The 26,969-nt window shown below is 39.5% G+C and overlaps 1 protein-coding gene across 2 annotated transcripts in view; it reads left to right on the top strand.

Annotated features, from left to right (window-relative positions):
- Ctnna2 (catenin alpha 2) overlaps window positions 1-26,969 on the top strand; it is a 1,108,102-nt gene that overhangs the window by 106,968 nt on the left and 974,165 nt on the right. For both annotated transcript variants that reach the window (XM_041679862.1, XM_041679872.1), the window contains exon 2: window positions 23,719-23,825. In XM_041679862.1, the coding sequence (XP_041535796.1) occupies window positions 23,724-23,825 (102 nt within the window). In that variant the 5' untranslated portion in view covers window positions 23,719-23,723. The remainder of the gene's footprint in view (window positions 1-23,718; window positions 23,826-26,969) is intronic.

The raw sequence follows: 26,969 nt of genomic DNA, 5'->3' as shown, positions 1-26,969 counted from the left end.
CTGCATCTGCATCACCGAGAAGTCCACATCATGAAAGTTTGCACAATTTGCAGGTTGCAATACCAATATGGTCTGATATCTGTTGTTTAGATGGCCAGTGTCTCCTCTTTCACTCATTGCTTACTCTTATTTATACACTGGGTTGGAGACAAGTGGAAACATTCCAAGTAATTGTTATCATAGACATGAACTTTCTTTTACCTCCTATTGGCATGATTCTCTTCCTTTGTCCTAGATAGAATGTAACAATGCACAGGACACTGCCTCGATACTCTGCTGCTGGTGATTACCTCATGGCTGTAGTGTGTAGTTACTGTATCTGCTGGTTGATGAAGAATGATGGAAAAGTCAGGTTATCACATGCTTCATACAAAAGGACAGAGACCATCATGTATAACCCAGAAGGTGAAATGAGGAAGAATAGGAGACAGGTTGAAGGTATCCATGACCTGAATGTATACATCTCATGATACTGAGGGTAAATAGCAGAAGATGCTGAAAATAGAACCTTGCTCTATTCAAGTATTATGTTTGAAACTTTTTGTATTTTGCGTTCCTTTAATATCTTAGGAAGTTTCCAATGTTGAACAGACTCCCCTTCCTAGCTAACTTGTATTGATGAAGAGCTTGGCTGGGGGTATATGTTTCATATACTGACTGGCCAGTCCACAGTGCACATTCTGTCCACAATCAGTTTCCCTCTTTATATAGCTTTCCCACAGCAGGTTACTGCGTTTGCTGGCCCTATAGCATTTCAACACCAGAAAAAGAGGTCCGCTATTATAGTTCTGAGTCCACTGGTTGCCATGGTGCTATGCACAGTGAATGAGTTAAGATGCCTTAGATATGACATGCAATTATATTAAGAATTATTGTACTATGCTGAGTATTCTGTAATGACATCACTGTTATGTTTGAGGGCATGGGTGTTTATGTTCTGTGATATGGTGACTTTGACTACCTTTAGTGTTGTAGGGATACATGATGACTGGATCATACAAAATAGACACCACGAGAAATGAAGAGGGTGATGCCACCCCAAGTGGATATTTGCTGGCATAGATTAATGGATGGATACAAAAATACTATAAAGGGCCAGATAGTATCATCAACTTTGGAGCAAGGGCATGGTCTGTCACAACTATAAGTCTCTTGGGCAAGTACAAAATTGTTTTAGACAGCATACTCAAAGTAAGAGTTGATGTGTTTTGATTTGTTAAAGAAACTTGATTTTTAAAGATGCAGTTACAATGCGGATGTAGCTAACAGCCAATTCTTTCCATTGTTATACAAAACCACTGATTTTAGCCCAAGTAATGCAAAGTGGCAAATAAATATTCATATTCTAGGCATTAATGGTATTTAACTACAAGTAATAAGACATAATATATATTGTTACTTTAGTGATTGCTAATCATACTTCCTAATGTCTTTAGAGACTCCATTCCCTTCGGCTATTGCTATGACCTTCTCTTTGTCATATATACATGTAATACTGTCCCACATAGTTACAGTAGTGCAAGAGGAGTATCGTACAGTCATTCATTCTCCAACAAAGTATTTGTTCAAACTACTCGGCACACTCTATCTCTGGTCTCACTAAGTAACATTTCAAACCTAAGTTAAGAGATAGAAAAAGGGTTAGAAATAATTCTATGTATTTATCATAGAATAATGATTTCAATCTTTATTGAATTGGAGTGATCCAGACCCAGTTTTAAAGTAGATCACAAACTGATCAATTTTTGAATGAATTATAGCACAATTCTGTTGTTATTATTATTATTATTATTATTACAAATTTTCACCTCCTCCCCTCCTCCCATTTCCCTCCCCATCCTCTTATTCCCCCTCCCCCTCCCTCTCCAGTCCAAAGAGCAATCAGGGTTTCCTGCCCTGTGGGAAGTCCAAGGTCCTCCCCCCTCCATCCAGGTCTAGGAAGTTGAGGATCCAAACAGACTAGGTTCCCACAAAGCCAGTACATGGAGTAGAATCAAAAGATGCTCTTCAATGCACGAATGGATGAAGAAAGTGTGGAATATATACATATTAGAGTAGTACTCAGCAGTAAAAGACAATGACTTCGCGAATTTTGCATGCAAATGGATGGAAATAGAAACCACTATCCTGAGTGAGGTATCCCAGACCCAAAAAGATGAACATGGGATGTACTCACTCATAATTGGTTTCTAGACATAAATAAAAGACATCGAGCATTTAATTTGTGATCCTAGAGAAGCTAAATAAGAAGGTGAACCCAAAGAAAAACATATAGTCATCCGCCTGGATATGGGAAGTAGACAAGATTGACGGGCAAAAACTGGAAACTTGGGGGTGAGTTGGCATGGGACTAAGGGGAATTGGGGTGAGAAACATGAAAAGGGGAGGATTGGGGGAGCTTGGGGGAATGGGATGTTTAGGATAAAGGAAGGGTGGACACGGGAGTAGAGAAATATATATCCTAATTAAGGGAGCCATCTTAGGGTTGGCAAAAGACTTGACTCTAGAGGGGCTCGCAGGTATCCAGGGAGATGTCCCCAGATAGTACCTTGGGCAACTGAGCAGAGGGAACTTGAAATGACCCTATCCTATAGCCATACTGATGAATATCTTGCATATCACCTTAGAACCTTCATCTGGCGATGGATGGAGATAGAGACAGAGACCCAAATAGGAGCACCGGACTGAGCTCTTAAGATCCAAATGAGGAGCAGAAGGAGGGAGAACATGAGCAAGGAAGTCAGGACCACGAGGGGTGCACCCACGCACTGTGACAGTGGAACTGATCTATTGGGAGCTCACTAAGGCCAGCGGTACTGGGACTGAATAAGCATGGGATGAAACCGAACTTTCTGAACATGGCGGACAATGAAGGCTGATGAGAAGCCAAGGACAATGGCACTAGGTTTCGAACCTAATACATGAACTGACTTTGTGGGAGCCTAGCCTGTTTGGATGCTCACCCTCCTGGACCTGGATAGAAGTGGGAGGAGCTTGGACTTCCCGCAGGGCAGGGAATCTGGACTGCTCTTCATTCTAGAGAGGAAGGGGGAATGGAGTGGGGGGAAAGGAGAGAGGGGGAGGGGAGTGAGGGGAGGGGGCAATGTGTGGGAGGAGAGGGAGGGAAATGGGAAATGGGGAGAAGGCAGAATTTTTTTTTTCAACAACTTAAAAAAAATAAAATAAAATAAAAGAAGAAAAAAAAAAAACAACCCAGTGCCTTTGTCCTTGGGTCCTCAGTCTAGCCTCCATGTCAGCCACATTCAGAGAGTCCGGTTTGATCACATGCTCCATTAGTCCCAGTCCAGCTGGCCTTGATGTGTTCCCTTTAGATCAGCCCCACCGTCACAGTGGATGGGTGTACCCCTCCCCCTGACTTCCTTGCTCATGTTCTCTCTCCTTCTGCTCTTCATTTGGACCTTGAGAGCTCAGTTCAGTGCTCCAATGTAGGTCTCTGTCTCTAGCTTTATCCATCGCCTGATGAAGGCTCTATAGTGATATGCAAGATATTCATCAGAGTGTCTATAGTATAGGGCCAGTTCAGGCATCCTCTCCTCAGCTGCTCAAGGAACAAGCTGGGAACATCTTTTTGGACACCTGGGAACCCCTCCAGAGTCCATTCTCTTGACAACCCTCAAATGGCTCCCTTAATTAAGATATATACTTCCCTGCTCCCATATCCACTCCTCCTCCATCCCAACTGTCACATTCCCCCAAACTCTCCCCATCCTCCCCTTCTCACTTCTCTCTCCCCATCTTCCCTTACCCCTGTCCCCCACCCCCAAACTCTAAAGATAAGAAAAGGAATTGGTCAGGCATTGAGACAAGGTGGAGGAAGAGGTTTGTGAGATACAGCATATGACACTTGAATTAGAATTCTATTGTGCAGGCGATTAGAGTTGGTTTATTTCCCTGTTTCTTGACTAGTTAAGGAAATATTTCATTAATTCACATTTTTAAAAGGTTTATATATATTTGTGAGCGTCATATGAATGTTTTCCCTACCCACATGTATATGCATTAGGTGCATGCCATGTGGATCCCTTAGAACTAGGGTTACAAAAGTCGTGAGTTACCACATGGTTACTGAGAACGGGAACCTGGTCCCCTTCAAGAACATCAAGTGCTACTAACCATGGAACCATCTCTACATCCCTGTTAATTCAAATCTATAATGAGATGAGAATAGAACATGGGCCAAGAGTTAATCCAATGATTACAGCACATGATTCTCTATTATTGGAGAAATAGGCAGTGCCTATCTCTGATAAAATAATAAATATTATGGCATAAAAGACAAGTACACTTAAAAAATATTCCTTAGTAGTCCACAGGGAACCTCTCAAGCCCTAGGCGGTCATACATGTGTGTGTAGCATCCATGTGTACACACCATTCAGGTGTGCATGCTATCCTTGTGTGCATCCATATGGTTTTTATTATAACTATTGAAGACAATTTGTGGAAAAGCAATTTTATTGAAATATTGCAATTATTTATTTTATTTCTAACAAGAATTCAAAGAATCAACTGGTACTTCTAGGTTCAAATTTTTTTCTGCCCTATGATTTCCCATATGCAGGTGATTTGCCCATACAATCACAGGGTGATTGGTAGAGAGAGATGTAACTAAAACCTGATATTCCTGCCCTGTATGCATTGTAATCTGCTTTACAGCATGACATTCCCATGGAAAATGGCTGCTTAAAAGATATGCTTTCAGCAGGGATGGCTCTGAGTCAAATATTGAAATTTTCTCCCTACTCCCTACCTCCCAGGGAGGATTTTTTTGACTTTGAGCTCTATGAGCTGACAGTATTAGAGTTAAATGAATATTCTAAGGTAAGCAGTTATGTCTTATGTTACTTTAGAACAGTAGTTCTCAACTTGTAGTTTGCAGTCCTTTGTGTGGTGAATAATCATTTTACAGAGGTTACATAAGACCATTTTTAGAAACAGATATTTACATTATGATTTATTAAAGTAGCAAAATTATAGTAATGAAGTAGCAACAAAAATCATTTTATGATTGATGCTCACCACTCTATGAGGAACTAGATTAAGGGGTCATACCATTAGGAAGATTGAGAATCACTTACTACTTTAAAAGAATTTGCCTGGTAGAGCATGGGGAGTAAGTTCCCAAAAGCCAGCTAAGTTCCCAAAAGCACCAGGGGACAGGTTCTGATCTCACAGCTAGGTGCCATACCTAGATACCAAAATACACAACTGTCACACATAGTCAGAGGGCCTAGGACAGACCCATGGAGGTTCCCTAACTGATGGTCCAGAGTCCAGGAGGTCCCACAAACTCAGGTCAGCTGTTTCTGTGGACTCTCTCCCATCATGACTCCCCTGACTCATACAGTCCCTTCTCCCATTCTTCAGCACGTCTTCTGGAACTCAGTCCAGTGCTTGGCTGTGAATCTCTGCATCCGCTTCCATCAGTTACTAGACAGAGTATCTCTGATAACAATTAAGGGAATCACCAATCTGACTGCAGTGGATCACCAGTTCAGGCTTGATGTGCCATGCTTTTCTCAAGCCCATGGGAGGCATGTGCTTTTCAGTGGATAAAGGGGAGGGGAGGAAGACGAGGGGGTTATGTGAGAAGTGAGGAGGGTACTGGTAGGAGAGCAGGAAGGGGAAACTGAAGTTGGTATGTAAAATAAATGAAAAAAAATGTTATTTAAATAAAAAAGATAAAAGTATTTAAAAAATAATCAGCCGAAAATATGTTGTGGGTGAATGTGTTCAAGTGATGGTATTTTGACTCCTCCCTTTAATGCCTGATTTGGAAATGGTCATCATTTCTGTTTATTACGAACAAGTTAAGTATGCAGTCCTGGATCCCAAGTTTCAGGTACGGAAGACAAGAGAATCAAAAACTAAAATAGGATGTGACTTATGTCCCCCACCCTGGGAAGCATGATGCATTTTGAAAACAAAGATGATCCTGGATAGACGGTGAAATGAGCAGACTTGGTGCTTGAATGATAATAGGGCATAAGGCAAGTAAGGAAGGAGCTCTGGAGTTTCTCTGCCAGGTTAGTGAGAAATGACTCACAGGCAGGGAAGACTGATGTTGGGAGAACTGCTTACAGGTCACTAGGTCTGGCATTCAGGAAGACGGAAGACACAAGGTAAATGAGTATTGACTGCAGAATCTATTCTGGGGGCACAGATTTAGGCAAGTAGGGCCAAAGGAGCCTTTTAAAATAGTACAGCAACATGATATAATTTGTGATTTAGGAAAACCACTCTTGCTGCAAAATATAAAAAAGGAGGCAGGGTAGATAAGACTGAATATGACACCAGAAGCCAAGGTATGGTTTCAACAAAGAAGAAACGGTGAAGTCTTTGATTAGTGCAGGAAAATGTGTGGAAAAGTTAGGGCTCTGATTTATATAAGTGGACATAAAATTTGTTAAAGGTGATCAGCTTTTTGGTGTAGGAAGTGAGAAAAAGGAATCAAAGGCAGCTGTTACATTTTTAGTGGATTTTCATTAAAAGAAGTATCTATCTATTGATGTGTAATCATAAGATTTGGACCCAACTTGTGAGAAAAATGCATTCATTTTAATCACTTGAGAACTTAGCCGATGCAGGAAGCTAGAACACAGACAGAAGATCTGAGCCTAGAGAAAGAGCTTCGGAAAAATTCAACATCAGGTAATCAATGAACAGGAAGGAGACAAGCCAGAGACAATCTGAGGAATGGGTATCAGAGATGGACAGTGATGCAGTATGGAGTGGTAAATTGAAGGAGACAAATAAATAAAATCAGGTCTCAAAAAGAACTGAAAACCATATGCTAAGAAGGAGGAGAAATACCAAGAGAATATGATGTCCTTGAAACTAAGGATAGAACAAAATTTTCAAAACACTTCTGTGAGGGCAAATAAGATGAGAACTGAAAGGGGACCTGGATATTTTGAGATAGATTTATTTTTATTTGAATAAGGAAGGTGTAATCATTACATAAGTAGCATGCATATATATATATATATATAGTAGAAATATATAATTATGTATATAATTTGTCACCCTAAATCCCATCACTGTGGATAACTACTTTTCAAATTTGATACATCTTTCCAGACTTTTTCTATATGCAAATATATGCTCTGCATCAAAATATATATCTATATATAACAAAATGAGTTCATACTGTAAAAATACGGAATGCTGCATGAATTTGCCTATCCTCTCCACCCAGGGATCATGATAATCTCCACAAGAATACACGGACTTTGGTGTATGAACTGGCGAGTCACATAGGGCCCATTGAATCTAGGCAGCAGGGGAACATTTGTAGCATTGCAAGGCTAATATTTTTGGAATGGAGGGCAGAAGCCAGATTGTGGTGGGCTGGAATATGAGTAGGCAGGGAGGAAATGGAACAGGGATTACACTATCTGTTCAGGAGACAGGCTCTGAAGAGAGAGCAGAGAATGCCAAGAAAGAATTAGAAGGAAGGGTACTGTGTGTGTGTGTGTGTGTGTGTGTGTGTGTGTGTGTGTTTGTGTGCATGCGCGTGTGTGCATATGCTTATATGTTTATGCATTTTAGTCCTTTGCACAGATTAAAAAGATCCAGAAAAAAAGATTAAGGATACATGGAAGATAATCTGTCTATTAAATAACATCATAGACAAGAAAGGATCTATTTGTAGAAATGAAGAAGTAAGTCTCATTTTGCAAGAGACAATTGTGAAGTGGGTAAGGGTAGAAACATTTTCCTCAGATGTCTCCTCTGAGGTGATTCTGGTCACACATAGTTGAACTATTTGTTTAAGATTTTTCAACCTTGTATGAACTTTCTACATTAGATCTGACCTGTCAGTTTTTCCTTTACACAGTTAAGGTACTACAAAGAGATTTCTGATAGGAAAGTCTAGTCTTATTCTTCTCTAGGAGCAGAAGAGTGGGGGATCATGGGTAGGAGTTCTAGGTTGCCTGAGAGAGGACCAGGACTCAGGTCCTCTCACCCATGTAGTGGCTCACCATCATGTGTAAACCAGCCCAACAGGTATCTGCCTCCCTCTTCTCCATCTGCAGGAACTGCCCACACATGGTGCACATCAATGTAGGCAAACACTCAGAAACTGGAAATAAATAAATAAATCTTTATTTTGAAAAGCCTAGCCTTCTTTAACAAGGTAAAAGTTTAGAAAAAGTAAACAAACTTTAGTTACCTTAGGTAACTTTGGGTATTTTAGAATCACCTATTTTTAAAAAGCTTAAGAGAATGGTCTATTTTCATCTCCAAAGACTTAGTATTTGGCAAGACCTTTTGGTTATATTTTGAGAAATGTAATAGAAAAAAACAAATTTTGAACAAATTTGAAGCAAATTTCATTAGATTTTAGGTAAGTGGCTCTACATATTTGGGTTTTAGTTCTGCTCACTAAAACTGGGATCCTATCATATTGGCCTTAAAGTATAAAAAGGCCATGTAAGGCAGAGCCTGAGAAGTATCATTGGGTCACTGCTCAGGAGAGCATGAAGCCCCTGCTAGCTCCCTTGCATTGACATCTTGTGTATGTGTCACTTAAGGAAATCCTGGACTCTCCTGTTTAGCTCAAGCAGAACCAGAATTTGATGAAAACGTGTGCAACTATTAGAAAGGGTGATAAACTTTGTCAATGATGACCAGTCATCGGTATAATCTCTATTATCACAGAATATAAACATCGTGAATATATTGGAAAGTGTTAACTACCTCAAAAGGCACAGCCACAACAGACTCATATTTTTCCTAAATGCAATCGAACAGATCTGGTTTTGTATTTACAGAAGTAGATCTCCAGAGGCATTTTTAGGCTCATATGCACAAGATAAATGCTACAGATGGCCAGAAGGAAACTTACATTATTATTTGCTTCTCTTTTAGACACAAGACTCAAGATTAATAAGGCAATTTAGAAGTGGGCATGCTACCACTGCTGGTGTTGAAATATCAATCCTCACAGCAAAACACCACTAAACAAATCTAATTGCTCTAATGTGTTGTGACCTATCAAATCCTGTTCGTCAATGAGAAGGGTCAATGCTAGCCCTGTTTAGGAAAAGTAGCTGCCATTTTTTTTTATAGCTTGCCATTGTATAAAGAAGTGCTGTGTGTTTATATTCTGTTCAGAAAACAAGCTACTTTAAGCCAGGAGAGTGTGAGACTACAGCCTGTCATGGCAAGGAAGTCCTAGGGACAAGAAAATGAGGTGAGGGCACACATGGTACTTGTCATTAGAAAGCAAATAGCAATGAAGGCCAGTGCTCAACTCGCATCTTCCTCTTTATTTGATCTAGGACCCCAGTTCAAAGAGTGGTGTCAGCCACATACAACGACATCCTCCCACCTCAGTTCAATTTCCTCAATCACAAACATTCTCACAGGTTGTCTACTAGGTAATTCTAAATCTTCTCAAGGTAACAGGGAATATCAACCATCAAAACACACAATGATAACAAATCTCAGGCAAAACTATGTGAGTATAATTCATCTTGATTTTTCCATAACCTCCTTGTTGGGCTTTGCTTGCCTTGTATAGTTAATACAGGTCTCCTGAATGAGAAATGTGTAAATAAAAAAATTAAGGAAGAGTCAGAAGGCTTTATATTTAAGTGATGTATTATAGTATGGAATTTGTTTTCTTAGAATAGGAAGTCATTTGGCATTGAAAATCTTATTTACTCATCAATTTATCATGCAAGTGACATATAAAATATACTATTGAGTCAAAGATCTCCTGTTTTCATAAAAATGTTGCCATTCATTTTTAACTCTTATTTATGCACACATACACACACACACACACACACACACATACACATGACATAATATTTACATATTAACTCCTGTTGTAGGAGCTGCGGGCTGCTTCCCACCGCTTAGCTCCCGGCCACCGGCTAGCTCTACCCAAAATAATTACATGGAAACTGTGTTCTATTAAACACTGCCTGGCCCATTAGTTCCAGCCTCTTATTGGCTAGCTCTTACATATTGATCTAACCCATTTCTAATAATCTGTGTAACACCACGAGCTGGCTTACCAGGAAAGATCTTAACCTGCGTCTGTCTGGAGTGGGAGAATCATGGCGATTGCCTGACTTGGCTTCTTTCTCCCAGCATTCTGTTCTGTCTACTCCGCCTACCTAATTTTCTGTCCTATCAGGGCCAAGCAGTTTCTTTATTAATTAACCAATGAAAGCAACAGATAGATAAAGACCCACCTCCATAAAACTCCAAGGCTTAAGTTGGTGGAGCTGATTCCCTGGTACACATAACATTTTAAATTAAATGACCAACTCTGTGCTTGTTGGTGTGAAGGGGCAGAAACTGTCCCCAGATGGGAATATTTGTAAGAGTCAGAAACCGTGTGTTATCATGTGTTCAAATCCAAATTGGAGCCAAAGACTATGTAAAAGATGTATGACCCAATAGTCCCATATCAGAAAGTGGAGTGCTGCCTTGGTTCAAGTTTTTAGGACTTTTGGGGGAAGAGAATTAAGCAACCCTTTAAGTTCTCTCAAAAGGAACATTTAGCACAATTAGCACATATGAATTATATAGTGAAACCAAAGATAATAGGTGCAGTTTGGAAAGTATTCGGCTGTATTATAAAATATGAATGTTGTGATTACATTGAAATGAATGTGGGAGACTTGGGAGACTATAGCATGTAAGTATTGCACATGGAATTCTAATTATGGAAGGTTAGAGGGACAGAGAATAGATTAATTCCTAAAGAAGTTATACTCTGATTAATTTATTTAAAGTTATTTTTGGACCTTAAATATAATTCTACAAAATGTTACCTGGAATACTAATATCTCTTGCTTCTGTATGTGTAATCTTAATTTTGATTGTGTGATCTTAATTTGGGTTTTGTAATATGAAATTTGGGTGCGTAATATGAAATTTGGGTGTGTAATATCAATTTCATGATAAGGCCTATGTTAATAAGTCAATCAGTTTGGTTTAAGAATCTGTGTCACATGCGGGTGTTGGAAGCTTATCACATCTTTAGGAAGTAGAAGCTACTGTCTACATTTCATATGAATTTCTAGGCAAATGGAAAGAAAGACATACTATAGGAAAAGATTTTATTTGCTCTACCAACATTAATACAAATTATATTTTCAATGCAATGAGAAGCCGAGAAACAAACTGGACAGGCAGTAGAATTAATTTTCAATTTCAGATTACCGACTTCCTGTTTGGACACTTGGGAAAAGTAAAGTCCTATTAAGTTGGTAAAATCATTTCAGAATTTGTGAGTTTACTTTTCTAAATCTAAAATCCCATTATAACACCACACAAGAAAGGTAAGGACATACATAATTCTTTTTAATCATCAAATTCTAAATTATAAATTATTAGTCTTACTTTGCCAACTAAAGGCTTGGGAGTGTGTAGCTTTCTTCCTCTATTTTTTCACAGTGAAGTTTCGCTGCAAGAGAAGAAAAAGGAGGCACCAAGGAAGATACAATAATTTGATTCCTTTTGTTTTGTGTTTTTCTCAGAAGTCATTAAAGCATTGCTTTAGCATACCGTTAAACTTTGACATGAAGTGTTAATACTACATAGATTTTTTTGAAATGGCCAGAATGTTATTTTCACTTTGTAGAATCATTTTAGCATTTTGTTAAAACATATGGCTTTGCCATTCACAGAGGGCCTACAAACACGCATTGGTGGGGGGAGTGTTACTTCTCACTTGAACTGCAGCAGATTACCTGCCTCCTTTCCCCACAACAAAGCAAAGAAGACTTGGAAATTGCATATTATTTCAATTTTGAATGGGCATGGTGACAGATCCTATAATTACAGCAGCCACTTGCTTCTCAGGTCACCTTTCAGTTCATTGATCCAGATCTCTAAATGGTTATTATGTAGAGGAACGTGATGGTTTTATGCAAAGGACGCCTTATTGTCAAAGTAATGGGATGTGTGTTTAAAATGAGCAGACGTTGTGGAGGAAAGTAAGCAAGACATCGCTCAGAGAATCATCAGAAAGAATGCCAGGCATCCTCCCTCCCTCACTTCCATTCAGATGTACTGTCACTATAACATAGGTATCAGCATACATTTTACTGGCTTATCCTTGCCTACAGCAAAAACTTTTGCAAAAGATACTTGAGTATAAAAAGTTCTTTCCTTTATTAACAAATTACAACTATTACAATATGCTCTATAATATAATTAGAAAAACACTTTTTATAGTTCCTACATATAAGGGAAGGTGCTACATCAAAGGCATCTAGTGATGATATTATATTATCTTAATGATTCTTAATAGTTTCTAACTGGGTGTGGAACCCTGGTCTGGAAGCTTGACACAAGTGCAAATTCTCAAACTCAGCTAACTTGAGTGAATCAGAAGCACTCTTCAAGAGTTCTAACAGCCTGTGTACGGATGTTCCCCAAGGTGAGTTTTTGGTTTTTTTATTTTTTATTAGCAAGTTTGAAAATCATTTGAGACCCTTTCCTCTCCCGTCAGTAAAACTTCACCACAAGCTTAGTCCCTTATAGGAACCTACATTTATTATCTCTAATGGGCTGAGGTAGAAGGCTCGGGTGCCTTCCACTGGAATCTCTTCTTATGGACTTCACAGTCTCAGAATCTCACAAGATATCAAGGCTTTGTTGAGAACAGATGACAGATGTGATGGGCAGTTCAGGGCAGAAACTCTTGAAGCAGTAGTTTCAAAAATACCCATGGTTCTCAGGCCAGAAAAACTATTAGGGAGCTCGATTTTCTTACCTCCTTTATGAGTACCCTGCCTGAAGGCTATATGTGACGCCAGGAAGTAAAGTTCTGGTGCAGATATCAACACCTTCTAGTGAGCAGCTTTGGAATCTAAATCTCTTTGATTTTCATTTAAAATGGGTTATGTCATGCCCAAACTCCAGCCTATCTCCTAATCTATATGAGGATTACTTCTTCAGAGTGGAGAATGTGACAGTGATGGGGAATCTACCAATAGGTGGAGACAAGCCAACGTTTGCTTCCTTAAGAGTTAATCATCCAGGCCGGGCGGTGGTGGCCCATGTCTTTAATCCTAGCACTTGGGAGGCAGAGACAGGCGGATCTCTGTGAGTTCGAGACCAGCCTGGTCTGTAAGAGCTAGTTCCAGGACAGGCTCCAAAACCACAGAGAAACCCTGTCTCGAAAAACCAAACAAACAAACAAACAAACAAAAAAAAAGAGTTAATCATCCAAAATGAGCAGTAAAGTCACTTCCTAAAGGACCACTCTCAGGAAGGCAGGTCTACCTTAAGCTATGATAAAGATAGAGGGGAAAACTGGAGAGATGGCTCACTGGCGAAGAACACTGACTGCTCTTCTAAAGGACCCAATCTAAAGGACTGATTCTCAGTCCCCACATGATGACTCACACCACCTGTGACTTCACTTCCTGGGAGCCCTATGTCTTATTCTGGCCTTAATAAACTAAAAGCAGGCTTGTGGTGGACAAACATACATGCAGGCAAAACATCCATACACATGAAAATATATTCTAAAAGATATAGGAATAATATTAGTCTTTTAATGAAATAATTCAATAATCCTTCCCTGAATCCCCCAGTCAGCCACCCACACTCACCCACACAGTTTTGTAGACACCATGGTGCTAGTTGGGTCTCCTGACTCAGGAAAGGATAACTTTTGCAGTTTCTTCTCTTCTTTTCTTTTTGGATATTCGCCAGAGCCTAAGATGATGTGTCTCTGGTAGTTTGGGTTTTTCAGTGTTTCTCTAGAGCTGCTCTCACCCGAAAAGTGGGCCTTCTTTTCTAGCATATATCTAACCTCTGCACTGACTTACCTCAAAAGCTACTGTTTGTTTTCCTTCTTCTCTTCTCTTCTCTTCTCTTCTCTTCTCTTCTCTTCTCCTCTCCTCTCCTCTCCTCTCCTCTCCTCTCCTCTCGTCTCCTCCTCTCTCTTCTCCTCTTCTTTGTTGTCCCTTTCTGGACAACTGACAAGATTTACAGCTTGTCTGCTGTTTTTGTTTTTATTTGTTTCTTTAACTCTAATAGATTTATACTCACGCTTCACTTGTGTTTGTTCTTAAATCCTTTTATTAATGAGGCTAAGAACCCAAGGAGTAATGCCTGTTTATCCAGTATTATCTGCAGTGATGACGGGACACCCAACTCTTTCCAGTAGCACCAGGTAGAGTAGAAGTCAGCAGCTCTGGGTTCTTTTCTAGGGCCACATACCAGGCTCAGGACATAAACTATAAAATCAAGACACTTAAGGTTGAAATTTTATGGCCATGAACTAATTCTCAAACTGTGTTGTGCCTCAGTTTCCCCTTTCAGACTGTGTGGTACTAAAACCAACATCTCATTAAACTATACGATAATTCTCTACATAAACCTATATATTTTGTTCTCTACATTAACTTATGTGATATATTCTCAAGTATTGCTTTTGGGGAGTGCTAGAAGCTCTCACATCTTTTCCCTTGTTTCATTAAAGTCTGAGTTTTCAAGTCTCTTGTTTTGAAAATTTTCCATTTTCACATATCCTCTTACACGTCTTGATGACTAGGGTTAGAATCTTATAAGTACCACACAGAAGAAAATACATTACTTTGTATCTACAATGATTCCACTGATTTTTGAAGCAAATCTATTCACAGCAATATGTTACTATTCTTGTTAACATGGTGGCAGCTGGAATATTTAATTAATAAGTTGACTTTTCCAAATATGTGTAAAGGTAATTATGGTCACATCTATCTAATAAGGATAGATATTATTTGTATTTATTTCAATTAGAATTTACATATCAGAAGATGCTAACCTGTCCTATAAAAGGTCTTGTGGAATTCTCTAGTGGCATTGGTGATCAGAAAGACATGATGATCTGAGTCTGAAGCTGGAGACACATAAATGGAAAGCAGGTTGAGGTTGGCACTTAGATAATTAGAAGACAGTGTGGTGATTAAAAGAACAGAAGAATGAAGAATTGGAGTGAGACAGGAGTTCAAAAACAATTTCCAGGAAGGTTTGTAAAGGGATAACTACAAACAATGATGCATATCATTAACCTACTGGGCACTTGGAAGCAGACCCTGGAGCAGTTGACCTCAAGACAGATTTTTCTTGTCAGGATTCCCTTCATGAAACAAGGCACTTGATCCTCACTGCCAACATGGATAAAAGGCACTTGACCCTCACTGCCAACAGGGTTGTCTTCTTCTGCCTTTGTGTTTTTCTTAAGCTTTATTTTTTTTTTACTGTGAGAGAAAAAGAACTTGACCAAAGCCTCTTTCTTACTACTATGGATACTCCATATTTATCAAAAGGATTATCAGATGGTCTATGTAATCACCATGTATGGATAAACAATTCAATAATTTTAAGAAGAAAATCATCTCAGATATTAAATGGATTACTTGGAGCTTTCTCTTAGGCTTCTGTAACTGTAATGCAGGAAGGGAGGCAGTCCTGTGACCTTGTCCCTCATTTTATAAGCATTTCACAGCTGTGTTCATTGTATATGGCATGGTTTCACCTACAGACAATGCTTCAGCAAATATATACATTGAACATATTGTTCCCAACGTGCCCCTCTAGTATTCCTTCCTCATCCCTTCCCTTTGATCAGTCCTCCTTTTTTCCTAGACATATACATGTTCTATGCACATGCATGATTTTATGCATCTATGTAAAACTGAGCAGCTACACATGAAGGAAAATAAGCATTAGTCATTTCTCTATTTGAAGACTCCCTGTGAAGCAGAATAAGATTCCTTTCTATTTAAATCAATAAGAAACAAAATTACTTCTTAGACAATCTTTTGTGGATATAATAAACCATGTTAATTGCAGAATGAGGCTGGAATGAATGAAGGTGGCTGAGAATACAAAGTTGGTGTTTTCTTTTGTGTTTGCTTGAAGATAACTGGCTCAAACACAGGCATATGATGTTGGTGCTTTAGCCCCCAACATTCTGAGATCTGATCTTGCTAGTTGAGTGGGTTTTGAATATATATTTTCCTATTCCTTTTGTTGATTAAAATATATATTATATTTTGAGAAAAATAATTACTATTCATAAAAATAACTAATATTTTCCAAAATATTGGTATACAGCCTATTTCTTAGGGTATTCAATAGCAGCCTTATGAAATATATGTGATTGTGATTTTTTTACTTGAGGAATCTGGGCCTAAGGAAACACAAGTGATCGAACAATTCCCAAGCTGAATTGTTGCCAGGCATTAATTCAGAAAGTCTATATAACATCATTGTTTTAGCAAGCTGCTAGATAACCACCCATGACAAAGTCTTGCTAATTTGTAATGTGTAAAAGTAAGCATGATCTAAAAACATTAATGGTCTTTCTGAGGTTGCCTGACCTGTCTTACTGTAGCTGAGCATAACACCCTGACTGGAGGTGTGACTTCCCAAGTCCTTCTTCCTTGATCATCATGGTAGAATGCAGCAGCCAAATTGGGAATTTCCAGTTACGTAACTGTACTGTAGAGAGTTGCCTGTGAAGGGCTGTCAATTCAAGTTCCACACTAGAAATCTGGAGTGGAAGAACTAACTCTTGAGAATTATTTTCTGACTTCCACACAAGCAGTGTGGTAAACATGTACCCAAAACAACAGAGTAATAATAATAAATAAAAAATAAAAACAAAGCCCCAGCATCTAGTCTACATGAAAAGCCACCAAGCTTTGTGGTTACCTTTTGGATGATCAATCATGGCTGTCAACATGATGCCTCTAGCAAGAGGGAACATCACCTGAAGTATTGTCTCCATCAGATTGGACTATGGGTGTGTCTATGGGGCAGTACTCAACTTCATATGGAAAAGCAAAAAAAAAAAAAAAACAAACAAACAAAAAAACAGAATAGCCAAAACAATCTTGTACAATAAAATAATTTCTGGAGGCATCGCAATCCCTGACTTCAAACTCTATTACAGAGCTACAGTACTGAAAATAGCCTGGTACTGGCATAAAAATAGGCAGGAAGACCAATGGAACCAAATAGAAGACCCTGATATTAATCTACACACCTTCGGACACCTGATTTTTGACAAAGAAGTAAAAAAATATCAAGTGGAAAAAAAAAGCATATTTAACAAATGGTGCTGGTATAACTGGATATCAGCATGTAGAAGAATGAAAATAGATCCATATCTATCACCATGTACAAAACTCAAGTACAAATGGGTCAAAGACCTCAACATTTTCTTGATTTCTAATTAATGTAGGAGGGCTCAGCTCATTATAGGTACTGTTTTTCCTAAAGGAGTGGACCTGGATTGTATAAGAATGGTATCTCACTTTGAGCATGGAAGCCAGCCAGTAAGCAGCCTTCCTTTGTGTTTTCTCCTTCAGGCTTTTGGCTTGAGTTCCTGACTTGGCAGCCTTTGATGATGGACTATAACCTGTAACTCACACAAAATGTTTCCTTCAAAAATGCTTTTTGTCAGGATGTTTTTCACAGAAAAAAAAAGGACAGATACTTCACAAATATTGAATGTTCCAGTAGGATGATGTCCTTAGCAGGAGTCAGCCAGGAGCCCAATTGTCAATTCCTATGTACTATACTAATTTCTTGCAGGCATATCCAAGCCATGGTCTCCAGGTTCCATTTGCCCCAAATAAAGATGCAAAATACTAAATCATAAACTTTTCTAACTTATGGAAACTTGTTTTTTTTTTTTTTTTGGTTTTTTGAGACAGGGTTTCTCTGTGGCTTTGGAGCCTGTCCTGGAACTAGCTCTGTAGACCAGGCTGGTCTTGAACTCACAGAGATCCGCCTGCCTCTGCCTCCCGAGTGCAGGGATTAAAGGCATGTGCCACCATCGCCCGGCTGGAAACATGTTTTTTATGTCAACTTTGATAGCTTCCTTATGCATTTCTCCAATGAGTAGTTTGTAGAGGACAGCAATGTCAAAAGGTCAAAAGGTTGCATGTATCTGCTTAATTCCCTTCTGTCTCTTCCTCTGTGCCCACTAGAACTCTAGAGGTAGAGGTTAGTTAATGAACTTAGAAGACTATGGGCATGATGACCAAACTATATGTTTTTAGTGGTTTCATGGCATTTGAACTGACCACACCTTCTCTCTGGAAGTGGTTCAGTACAAGGAGAATAGATACTGTATAAAGCAATGATACTCAGAAAAGCAAGGCAGACACATTTGTTGGAGAAACAGTGTACTGCCAGGGCTACACCAGCATTAAAGATGAATAGAGGCTCAGTAGCTGGCTCTGCTAGATTCTTTAGATTCTTTTCAGAGCTAGTCCAAAGGAATCTCAGATATTGATGTTCTGGACCCAGCACTGTCTCTCCTTCCAAATGGGAACATATGACAAGTAGCAGGAAAACTGCGGTGTACAGGTGGTTCCCCCTTTTGTTTCAACTTTATAGTAAATAGTTTAAGTATCGTGGCAGTGCTGAAGACATGCTTGCCTGTCTCTTTGGCTACCAGACTAAGAGAAGATGAACCCCATGGAACTGGAATTTCTCCAACACTCTCCTGTTGGGAGTAATAATAAGCTGAAGCCCGGTGCCAGCCAGAGTTGGAGCTCAGCTCCATCAAAAGATTCCAGACAATGCTGACAACTTGTCAGAAGAGCTCATAGGTGAGATTGGAGGCCAGACAATGTCAATGGGCAGGACCACCTTTTGACTGGAATTATTTAGAGGTGCAAACTTCTTGTCCTTTTTAAAACCTATCTCTCATGATAACAGATCACAGAAGGACCTGAGGTAGAGGCCATTTTGTTCTCTGTTACCTTAACTTGGTTTCACCATATTAAGTACATCTCCCTCTTATGCATTCAGTATAATCCGTGTTTTAATTTCCCTTCTGAAAAAATGTGGCTGTTCCCAACTTGTTAGGGCAGCCAGGGACAGGCTTCAGTGCTAACCACTCCAGCAACGACAGAATGTTTGGAAAAAGCATCATTACAGTCTCCTTTGAATGCACTCATCATCTTGTGAACGTTTCTCATTTTTGTGACTGACTGTGGTGTAAAGATATGATTGAGGTTTATGCCTAAGCGAATACATTGAGTGATCTGACAAGCAACTCTTCTTTTAAGTTTGAAATAAGAATATCCCTGTTACTTTCAGGACTGGACTGTGACTAGCTCTACTCAGATGGTATATAGCTTAGAGCTCTGCGCAGGAGTATTTCTCTTTTCTATTTGAAGCCAGATCAGTGTATCTGAGGTGACTGTGCCAGCATTTGTGGTTCTCACCCCAGTTTTTTTTTCCTGTGTGTTACTTTATAAAGTTCTGTATTGGAACACTCATAAAGGACTCTGTGTGCCTTCCTTGATCTGCCATCTTATGTAACTAGCATGCCCATCTTAGGAAGGAAGTCTTCTGTGTAGTTTGTGTGGGTCAAGGGGTGCATATGTGAGGGTGCATACACATGTTCATCTGTGTGTATACATGCACGTGGAGGCTAGAGAACAGCTTTAGTTTGCATTTATCTCAGGTGCTACACATGCTTATTAATTTAAAAAGCTTTATGTTATTTTTATGCTTATGTGTATACAGCTGCATGTGTGTATATGTGCAAGGGCCTGAAAAGGCTAGAGGGCCTCAGATTCCCTAGAACTGGACTTACAGGCTATTATTAAATGCCTGATGTGGGTGCTGGGAACTGAATTCTGATCCTCTGCAAGAGCAGTAAACACTTCATTTCTGAGCCTTCTCTCCACCTCACCACACACCTTGTTTATTTTTTGAGGCATCATCTCTTACTTTTACTAAGAGTTGCTCAACAGAGGTGGGATGTCTGACTAGCAATTCCCTAGGATCTATCTACCTCCACCCCTGCTTTTCCGAGATAATAAACTCAAGTCACCATATCTGACTTTTTAGGTGACTTCTGGGCATCAAACTTAGGTCCTCATCTTAAACACTACACTGGTTGAGATCTTACTCCCTTAGTCTTTCATGGTTACTTCAGCATCATATACAAGTGACTTCATTACTACACATCTAAATTTCTCACAGGACTTCTTTCTCATCACTGTTGTGCCGTTAAGTGTCCTATTAGAACTTATAAAACAGCTCTCAGGCTGTTCTCTACGTGCTGGACTTTGTGCTAACTGCTGAACTAGAGTCACAGTGATATTCCAAGATAACTCTTTTTTTTTCTTTTTGCTTTTCATCTGGATTGTCTCAATTTTGCCTCTATTTTATTTTATTTTTACATAAAAATTTCCACCTCCTCCCCTCCTTTAATTTCTCTCTCCCTCCCCCATCCCCTCCCCCTCCTTCTCCAGTCCAAAGAACAGTCAGGGTTCCCTTCCCTGTGGGAAGTCCAAGGTCCACCCTACTCCAGGAAGGTGAACATCCAAACAGAATAGGCTCCCACAAAGCCAGTACATGGAGTAGAATCAAAACCCAGTGCCATTGTCCTTGGCTTCTCAGTCAGCCCTCCTTGTCCACCACGTTCAGAGAGTCCTGTTTGATCACATGCTCCATCAGTCCCATTACAGCTTGCTTTGGTGAGCTCCCATTAGATCAGCCCCACTGTCTCAGTGGGTGGGCACACCCCTCGCAGTCCTGACTTCGTTGCTCATGTCCTCCCTCCTTCTGCTCCTTATTTGAATCTTGGAAGCTCAGTTCAGTGCTCCAATGTGGGTCTCTGTCTCTAGCTTCATCCATTGCCAGATGAAGGTTCTATGGTGATATGCAAGATATTCATCTATATGGCTATAGGATAGGGCCATTTCAGGCTCCCTCTCCTCAGCTGCCCAAGGATCTAGTTGGGCACATCTCCGTGGACACCTGGGTATACCTCTAGTGTCAAGTCTCTTACCAACCCTAAAATGGCTCCCTTAATTAAGATATATACTTGCCTGCTCCCATATCCACCCTTGCTCCAAGATAACTCTTGTGTCTCTAAATCTAAATCTGACTATCAGACTGTTGAGACAATGAACCCGAATGAAGCAGGAATTTCTCCAGGAGTTTTGTGATGGGAGAAGGCAAGTCATTAGTTGGAGAACTGGAAAGAGATTTCACACAGTTCTAACAAATTTCCCTGCACGGTACAGAATGAGACTGAAGTTTAGATAATGATGGGCAAAAGTGGATGGGACCACCCACACCTTCCCTAGACTGCTTAGATGTGGATTTTTCATGGCCCTGTACTTACACTTCAGAATCCTTAAAATCCTAAGGCAGACTTGAGTTCTCTTTGTCCATCTTTCTGACATGGCTTCCTTGATCAAGTCACTCCCCCCAATACACACTTTATACCATTAAGTTGGGTGTTTTATTGACTTCTTGATGACAGATGGCTGAACTTGGCTTCTTGTGGCACAGGCTATGACACCAAGTTTGGTTACAATATCAGTGCAACCAAAAGGTATCAAAACATATGCAGGAAGCTTCTGGCATCCTTGTCCCTCTCCAGCAGAAGTCCCATGGCCAGGCACAGAATTCCCTGCCTGTCAGCACGGCCTGCGGCAGTTGCTAGTGTGAATAGCGAAACTGTAAAATATCTGCTTCTGAGCACCAGCAGCCTGTGAGTGCCAACTATTGTTGTTGTAAAGGAACCCAATTCTAAATCTGTGTACTTGGATCGCTGTGCTCAGTTTATTTAGAACATGGCATTTGGAGAGAGATAAAATACCAGCACAGTTGCCTGTGTCTTTTCTTATTTTCTTGAGCAAATTGGTTGGATCTTTCTGCCAAATGATTAGCTAGCTGTAGGATGTAGCAGGGAGGACTGCTGAAAAAGTACTTTATCATGGTGCCTATTGTGCTAGACCTCCTTTGGATTGTTAATTTGAGTAGGGATAATCATCTGTATTGATTTATAAGCATAAAATTGAGTTTTGATGTTGATTCAAAAGAAGAATGCAGGCATGAACAGTTTGATTTATGGTGTTATTAAGGCAAATAATTAAGATTCAGTTTCTACAATCTAAGGTTGCCTGTCTGGTGTTTACATGTCAGAATATTGTCAGCAGTTTCTTGCTGAGAAGCACACCCCAGATGTAATGTATAATTTACTTTTTTGAGGCCAGAAACATATTTTGTTGTGACCTATTGGAGACTGAAGAGGGGGGCAACTTCTGACTCAGTAGTTCTTAGGTGAGAGTGGGTTGACTTTGAAAGAGGTGAATAGATTTAGCAGACAGTGATTCTGTAGGGTAACTATAAATCATGTTGATTACCTTGATTCTGGAGGTAGCTGCTAATTTTCAGCCATGGAAATTACTGCATTTATAAGATACCCTTCCTACTTAAGTGATGGAAGCTATTGCTCCAAAGTGTATGATATCCTGAGGTTTCAATTATGAAGAAAACAGCCAAGTTGACTTTTGTAATGCCTTGTGGTCATGTATCTGGTGATCACAACAAATGTACTTTGATTTCCAGCTTGTCTTTGTGTGTCTCACCGCTCTGGCTATTCCACTTTCTCTATTCTCCCAGCTCTGTTTGTATTCCTGACATTTGTCACACCAAGTCATAATTCTCTGACTTAGCTAACTTTAGTTTCAAAGCATAAGTTGCATGAGGTCAAGATCCAAGCCTTTGTCTGCAGATAGCAGCTGAGGATATACTAAACACTAAATTAATGGGATGGTTCTGTAGTATCAGGGTCCTGAAAATTCTTCAATGTGGGTTAAAGAGGAACAATGAGACACACTGTCGTGGTTAAGGAGTTTATTAGTTTATTACTAGTCTGTCAAAGACAGACACAGACCATAACATGGCAGAAGCTCTGAAGAGAGTTGAAGGTCCTGCACCAGAAACAAACAAAATGGTAGGGGCTTTGAAGAAGGGAATCATAACCCATCAGGCAGAAGCATGAACATTGACTTATAGTTCTCTAAAGACAGATGTGGTTATATAACAAGAAACTGAAGCCAGGCTCTTTGATTCCCAAGCAGCAAACAGGGACGGGGGTATAAGTAGAATATTCCCTGTGATGTCTTCTCACTTCCTTGGGTGTGGTAGTTACTCTTGTTTGTCACCTTTACACATCTGGAAGAAGAAATCTGAATTGCAAAGTTGCCCCTATCAGATAGATCCCTGGTCATGTCTCTTGGCCATTTTTCTGATTTTTATTTGATGCGATATAGTCTAGCCCACTGTTGGTATTGCTGTCCACAGGTAGGTGATCCTCAACTATGTAAGAAAACTAGTAAAAAAATCAACCAGGAGGAAGCCAGAGAGCAATGTTCTTTTGTGGTTTCTCTTCCAAAGCCCCACCTTGCACTGCTTTCTTGACTTCTTCTCTTGATAATGAACTATACCATGTAAGATGAAATAAATGTTTTCTTGCCCAAATTGTCTTTGGTCATAGTGTGTAGTCATAGCTATAGAAAGTAAACTAGAACACCAGATAAGATATTCAATACCTGGGAGCTTTTTATTTAGAGACTCATAGACATGTCTCAAGTAGGCTACCTGTCAGTATCTGTTAGTGGAGGTTTACTGCAGGTATTGTGGTCTGATCTGAGCATTATGTTCTTACAGGTCCCACGTGTAATGTCCCAGTATATACTGGAATACTTAGAAATTTTGCAAAAAATATCTCAAGAATTTCAAAACACAAGACTGGCTCTGGTTTTCCCGCCCTTGATTTGATTTTTCAGAGTTGAACCTAAGACATCTTCTAGATTTGGGTGATGTACTTTTTTGAACACCATAGTCATACCATGTATCCTTGAACACACTTTCTAATGGATGCCATATGTTCCTGCAGGGAGCATGACTTCAGCAACTTCACCTATCATTTTAAAATGGGATCCAAAAAGTTTGGAAATCCGGACACTCACGGTGGAAAGACTATTGGAGCCACTTGTGACACAGGTAAGGAATTTGTTACTATGTATGTTTCCATGGTGAGTTCCATGATCCTATGAGGACTGTGGAAGTCTTTTAAGAGGATATATCACGCCATCATACTGATTACTGAGTAGATATTATTTCCCCAGCTGAGGACTGTCTCATTGCCTTATATGATTTAAAGTAGCTTTTAGCAACTATACATATTATTTTTTAAAAAAATAAAGTTGTTGAGGTAATTAAAGAGAGGGTCCTTGGTGAATAGAGCCCTCATTTACAAGACTGGATTCATTGTCTAAATGGGCCATTCCTAACTCACTGTCAGATGCAGATGCATAAGGGAAAACAGTTGACAGTTAGCTAGCAGTGAATATTTATTTAATATCTTTTCACAGTTTACTGTGGCAATCTTCATCCTAGTAGAATGGAAGGTTGTTCCATTTTGGGTTTGATACATCTCCAAGAGGTGACTTTCAAAAGCACGGAATGCCATCAGGATTTTAAGTGCTGAAAATTAATGTAGAGTGTCTCATGAATCATGTCCTTTGCGATTTGAACTCTTAAGCTCCTGCAATATGAAAATGTGAACTTTTTATGATGCGTTTGTAGATATTCATTATGCCACATGAAGCTCGGGGCTATTTTTATTGGTTTGTGCTGGATGCTCTAACAAATTGCCATCAAGTTAATGGCTTCAAGCCACATAGATTTATTGTTTGGTGGTTTTAGAGGTCAGAAATTTTAATGTCAAGGTACCAGCAGTGCTGCATTCTCATTGGATACCTCAGAAGAAAATCATGTCCTTGCTTTTCCTAGCTTCTCCAAGCCTCTTGCATTCTGTGGCCTCTTCTAGTATATCTGAGGTCAGCAATATAGAATCTGCTTTTCTTTCCCTGGCTTCTGCTTTATTCATGTATGCTCTATATGATGGAATCTCTTAGCTCTGTTATGTTGAACCTACTCAAATATAACAGAAAATTCTCTGCATATGCATATTCTTAACCTAATTGCATCTTTAGAGTCCCTTTTCTATTTAAGGTAACACATTTAGACTTTCCATGAATACTACATTGAAACCATCTGATCCTGGGCTTTTTTTGGAAGGGAGGTTTTGGTAACAGCTTCTAATTCTTCACGACTAACAGGTCTATTTAGATTGTTCACCTGGTCTTGGTTTAACTTTGATATATGGTACTTATCTATAAAAAATGTGCATTTCTTTTGCATTTTCCAGTTTTGTGGTATACAGGCTTTTGTAATAAGATCTAATGATTCTATGAATTTCTTCTGTGTCTGTGGTTATGTCTCCCTTTTCATTTCTGATGTTATTTATTTGCGTGTTCTCTCTCTGTTGTTTAATTAGTTTGGATAGGGGTTTGTCTATCTTGTTGATTTTCTCCAAGAACCAACTTTTTGTTTCATTGATTCTTTGGATTGTTTTCTGTGTTACCATTTTGTTGATTTCAGCCCTCAGTTTGATGATTTCCAGTCTTCTACTCCTCCTAGGTGAGTCTTCTTCTTCTTTTTTTTTTTTCTAGAGCATTCAGGTGTGCTGTTAAGTCTCCAATGTATGCTTTCTCCATTTTCTTTAAGTGGGCACTTCGTGCTATGAACTTTCCTCTTAGCACTGCTTTCATAGTGTCCCATAGGTTTGAGTATGTTGTCTCTTTATTTTCATTAAATTCATGGAAGACTTTAATTTCTTTCTTAATTTCTTCCTTGACCCAGGTGTGTTTCAGTAGTTGACTGTTCAGTTTCCATGAGTTTGTCGGCCTTCTGGGGGTAGCTTTGTTGTTGCTTTCTAACTTTAATCCATGGTGATCTGATAAGACACAGGTGGACACTGATATTTTTTTTTTGTATCTGTGGAAGATTTCTTTGTTACTGAGTATGTGGTCAATGGTGTGTGTTTGGAGAGAACTGGGGTGTATCATTCCCCATCACATGGGTAGCCTCTGCGTCCTCCCCATGTACAAAATATTTTAATCAAGTCTCCAAGTTACTGAAGGTCTCAACCATTATAGCTTCTTCTGAATTTCAAAATCTCACTTATTTTATTGCCTTTAAAGTCTACAATCTCATGTGAGCCCTGTAGGGATAAGCTAAGCAAAGTTGTTCTACACCAGTGAACAAGGCACTGTCTTCTGAAATGAATTGTTAAGAGAAACAAGCAACCTTAGTTACAGACATTCCAAGTCCAGAAACGAGGAAGTATGAGGATAAACTTTGCTAACCTCGGGTGTAGATCTTCTTCTGGGAAAATGTCACTAGATTCCAAGTCCTGTAGCAACACTCAGGGCTCGATAATCTGCCCTTTGAATCATTTCTTCTTTATGGAACACATGCCATATTGCTTCTATGCATATGGACCATAGTTTCATAGTTTCTGCAGGTTAAATTTGAGGGGTACAGTAATTCCACTGAGGTCTGCCCTTTTATGTCCAAGTTTTTAAACATTTCAAGAATCTCTTAGTTTCTCATTTGTACCTGTGATGATTCATTCTGTTGAACAGTCATTTCTAGTGCGTCTTTCTTTGATATCCCCATGTACAGGCATTGTCTCTGATATAGTGAGTGGTCAAGGGAACCCCATGTCACACGACTAGGTTCTTCACAGCACCATGTACTGACTAAATACTCTATAGTGTGTATTGATATAAGAGACTAGCAAAAGGCCTTCAGGTCATACAATGGACTGTCTCTCTTATTAAAAGAAAATCCTTATGGTTTGAGAATAGAACTGATATATAATAACCCTTGAGGAATGAGGTTCATTAGGAGACAGGCCATTATACCTCTGTTTGAGCCTTGAGTTGAGAAAGAAAGTGCTAGAAAGAAACAATAATGCATGTAAAGCCACTTAAAATGGCCTTAAAGTGGAAAGGAGGCTTACCTTTAACACCTCAAGTGGGTCTTCAGTAGGTCAGGCATGGTGGCTCATACCTTGAATTCCTGAACTCAGAAGACAGAGGCAGGCCTGACGTACATAATGAGTTCCAGGTTGCCCAGAGGAGGTAAAAAAGAATAACAAATAAGGAAGGCTGGAAGGTTAGCAAACCCTCTACCAAAGTATCTGCCTGACATTTGTAAGTTTTCTGGGCAGCTGAGATGCTCTTCATCATGTGATTTAGTCTGGGATAGCCTATGTAGCAAAGAACATGGAAGACT

The sequence above is a fragment of the Microtus oregoni genome, unplaced genomic scaffold (genome assembly GCF_018167655.1).
Source record: "Microtus oregoni isolate MIOR12 unplaced genomic scaffold, Mior012 000002F_ref0000024, whole genome shotgun sequence".
Taxonomy (NCBI): domain Eukaryota; kingdom Metazoa; phylum Chordata; class Mammalia; order Rodentia; family Cricetidae; genus Microtus; species Microtus oregoni.
Note: the sequence above shows the minus strand (reverse complement) of the source record. Positions and strands in the feature narration are given on the sequence as shown.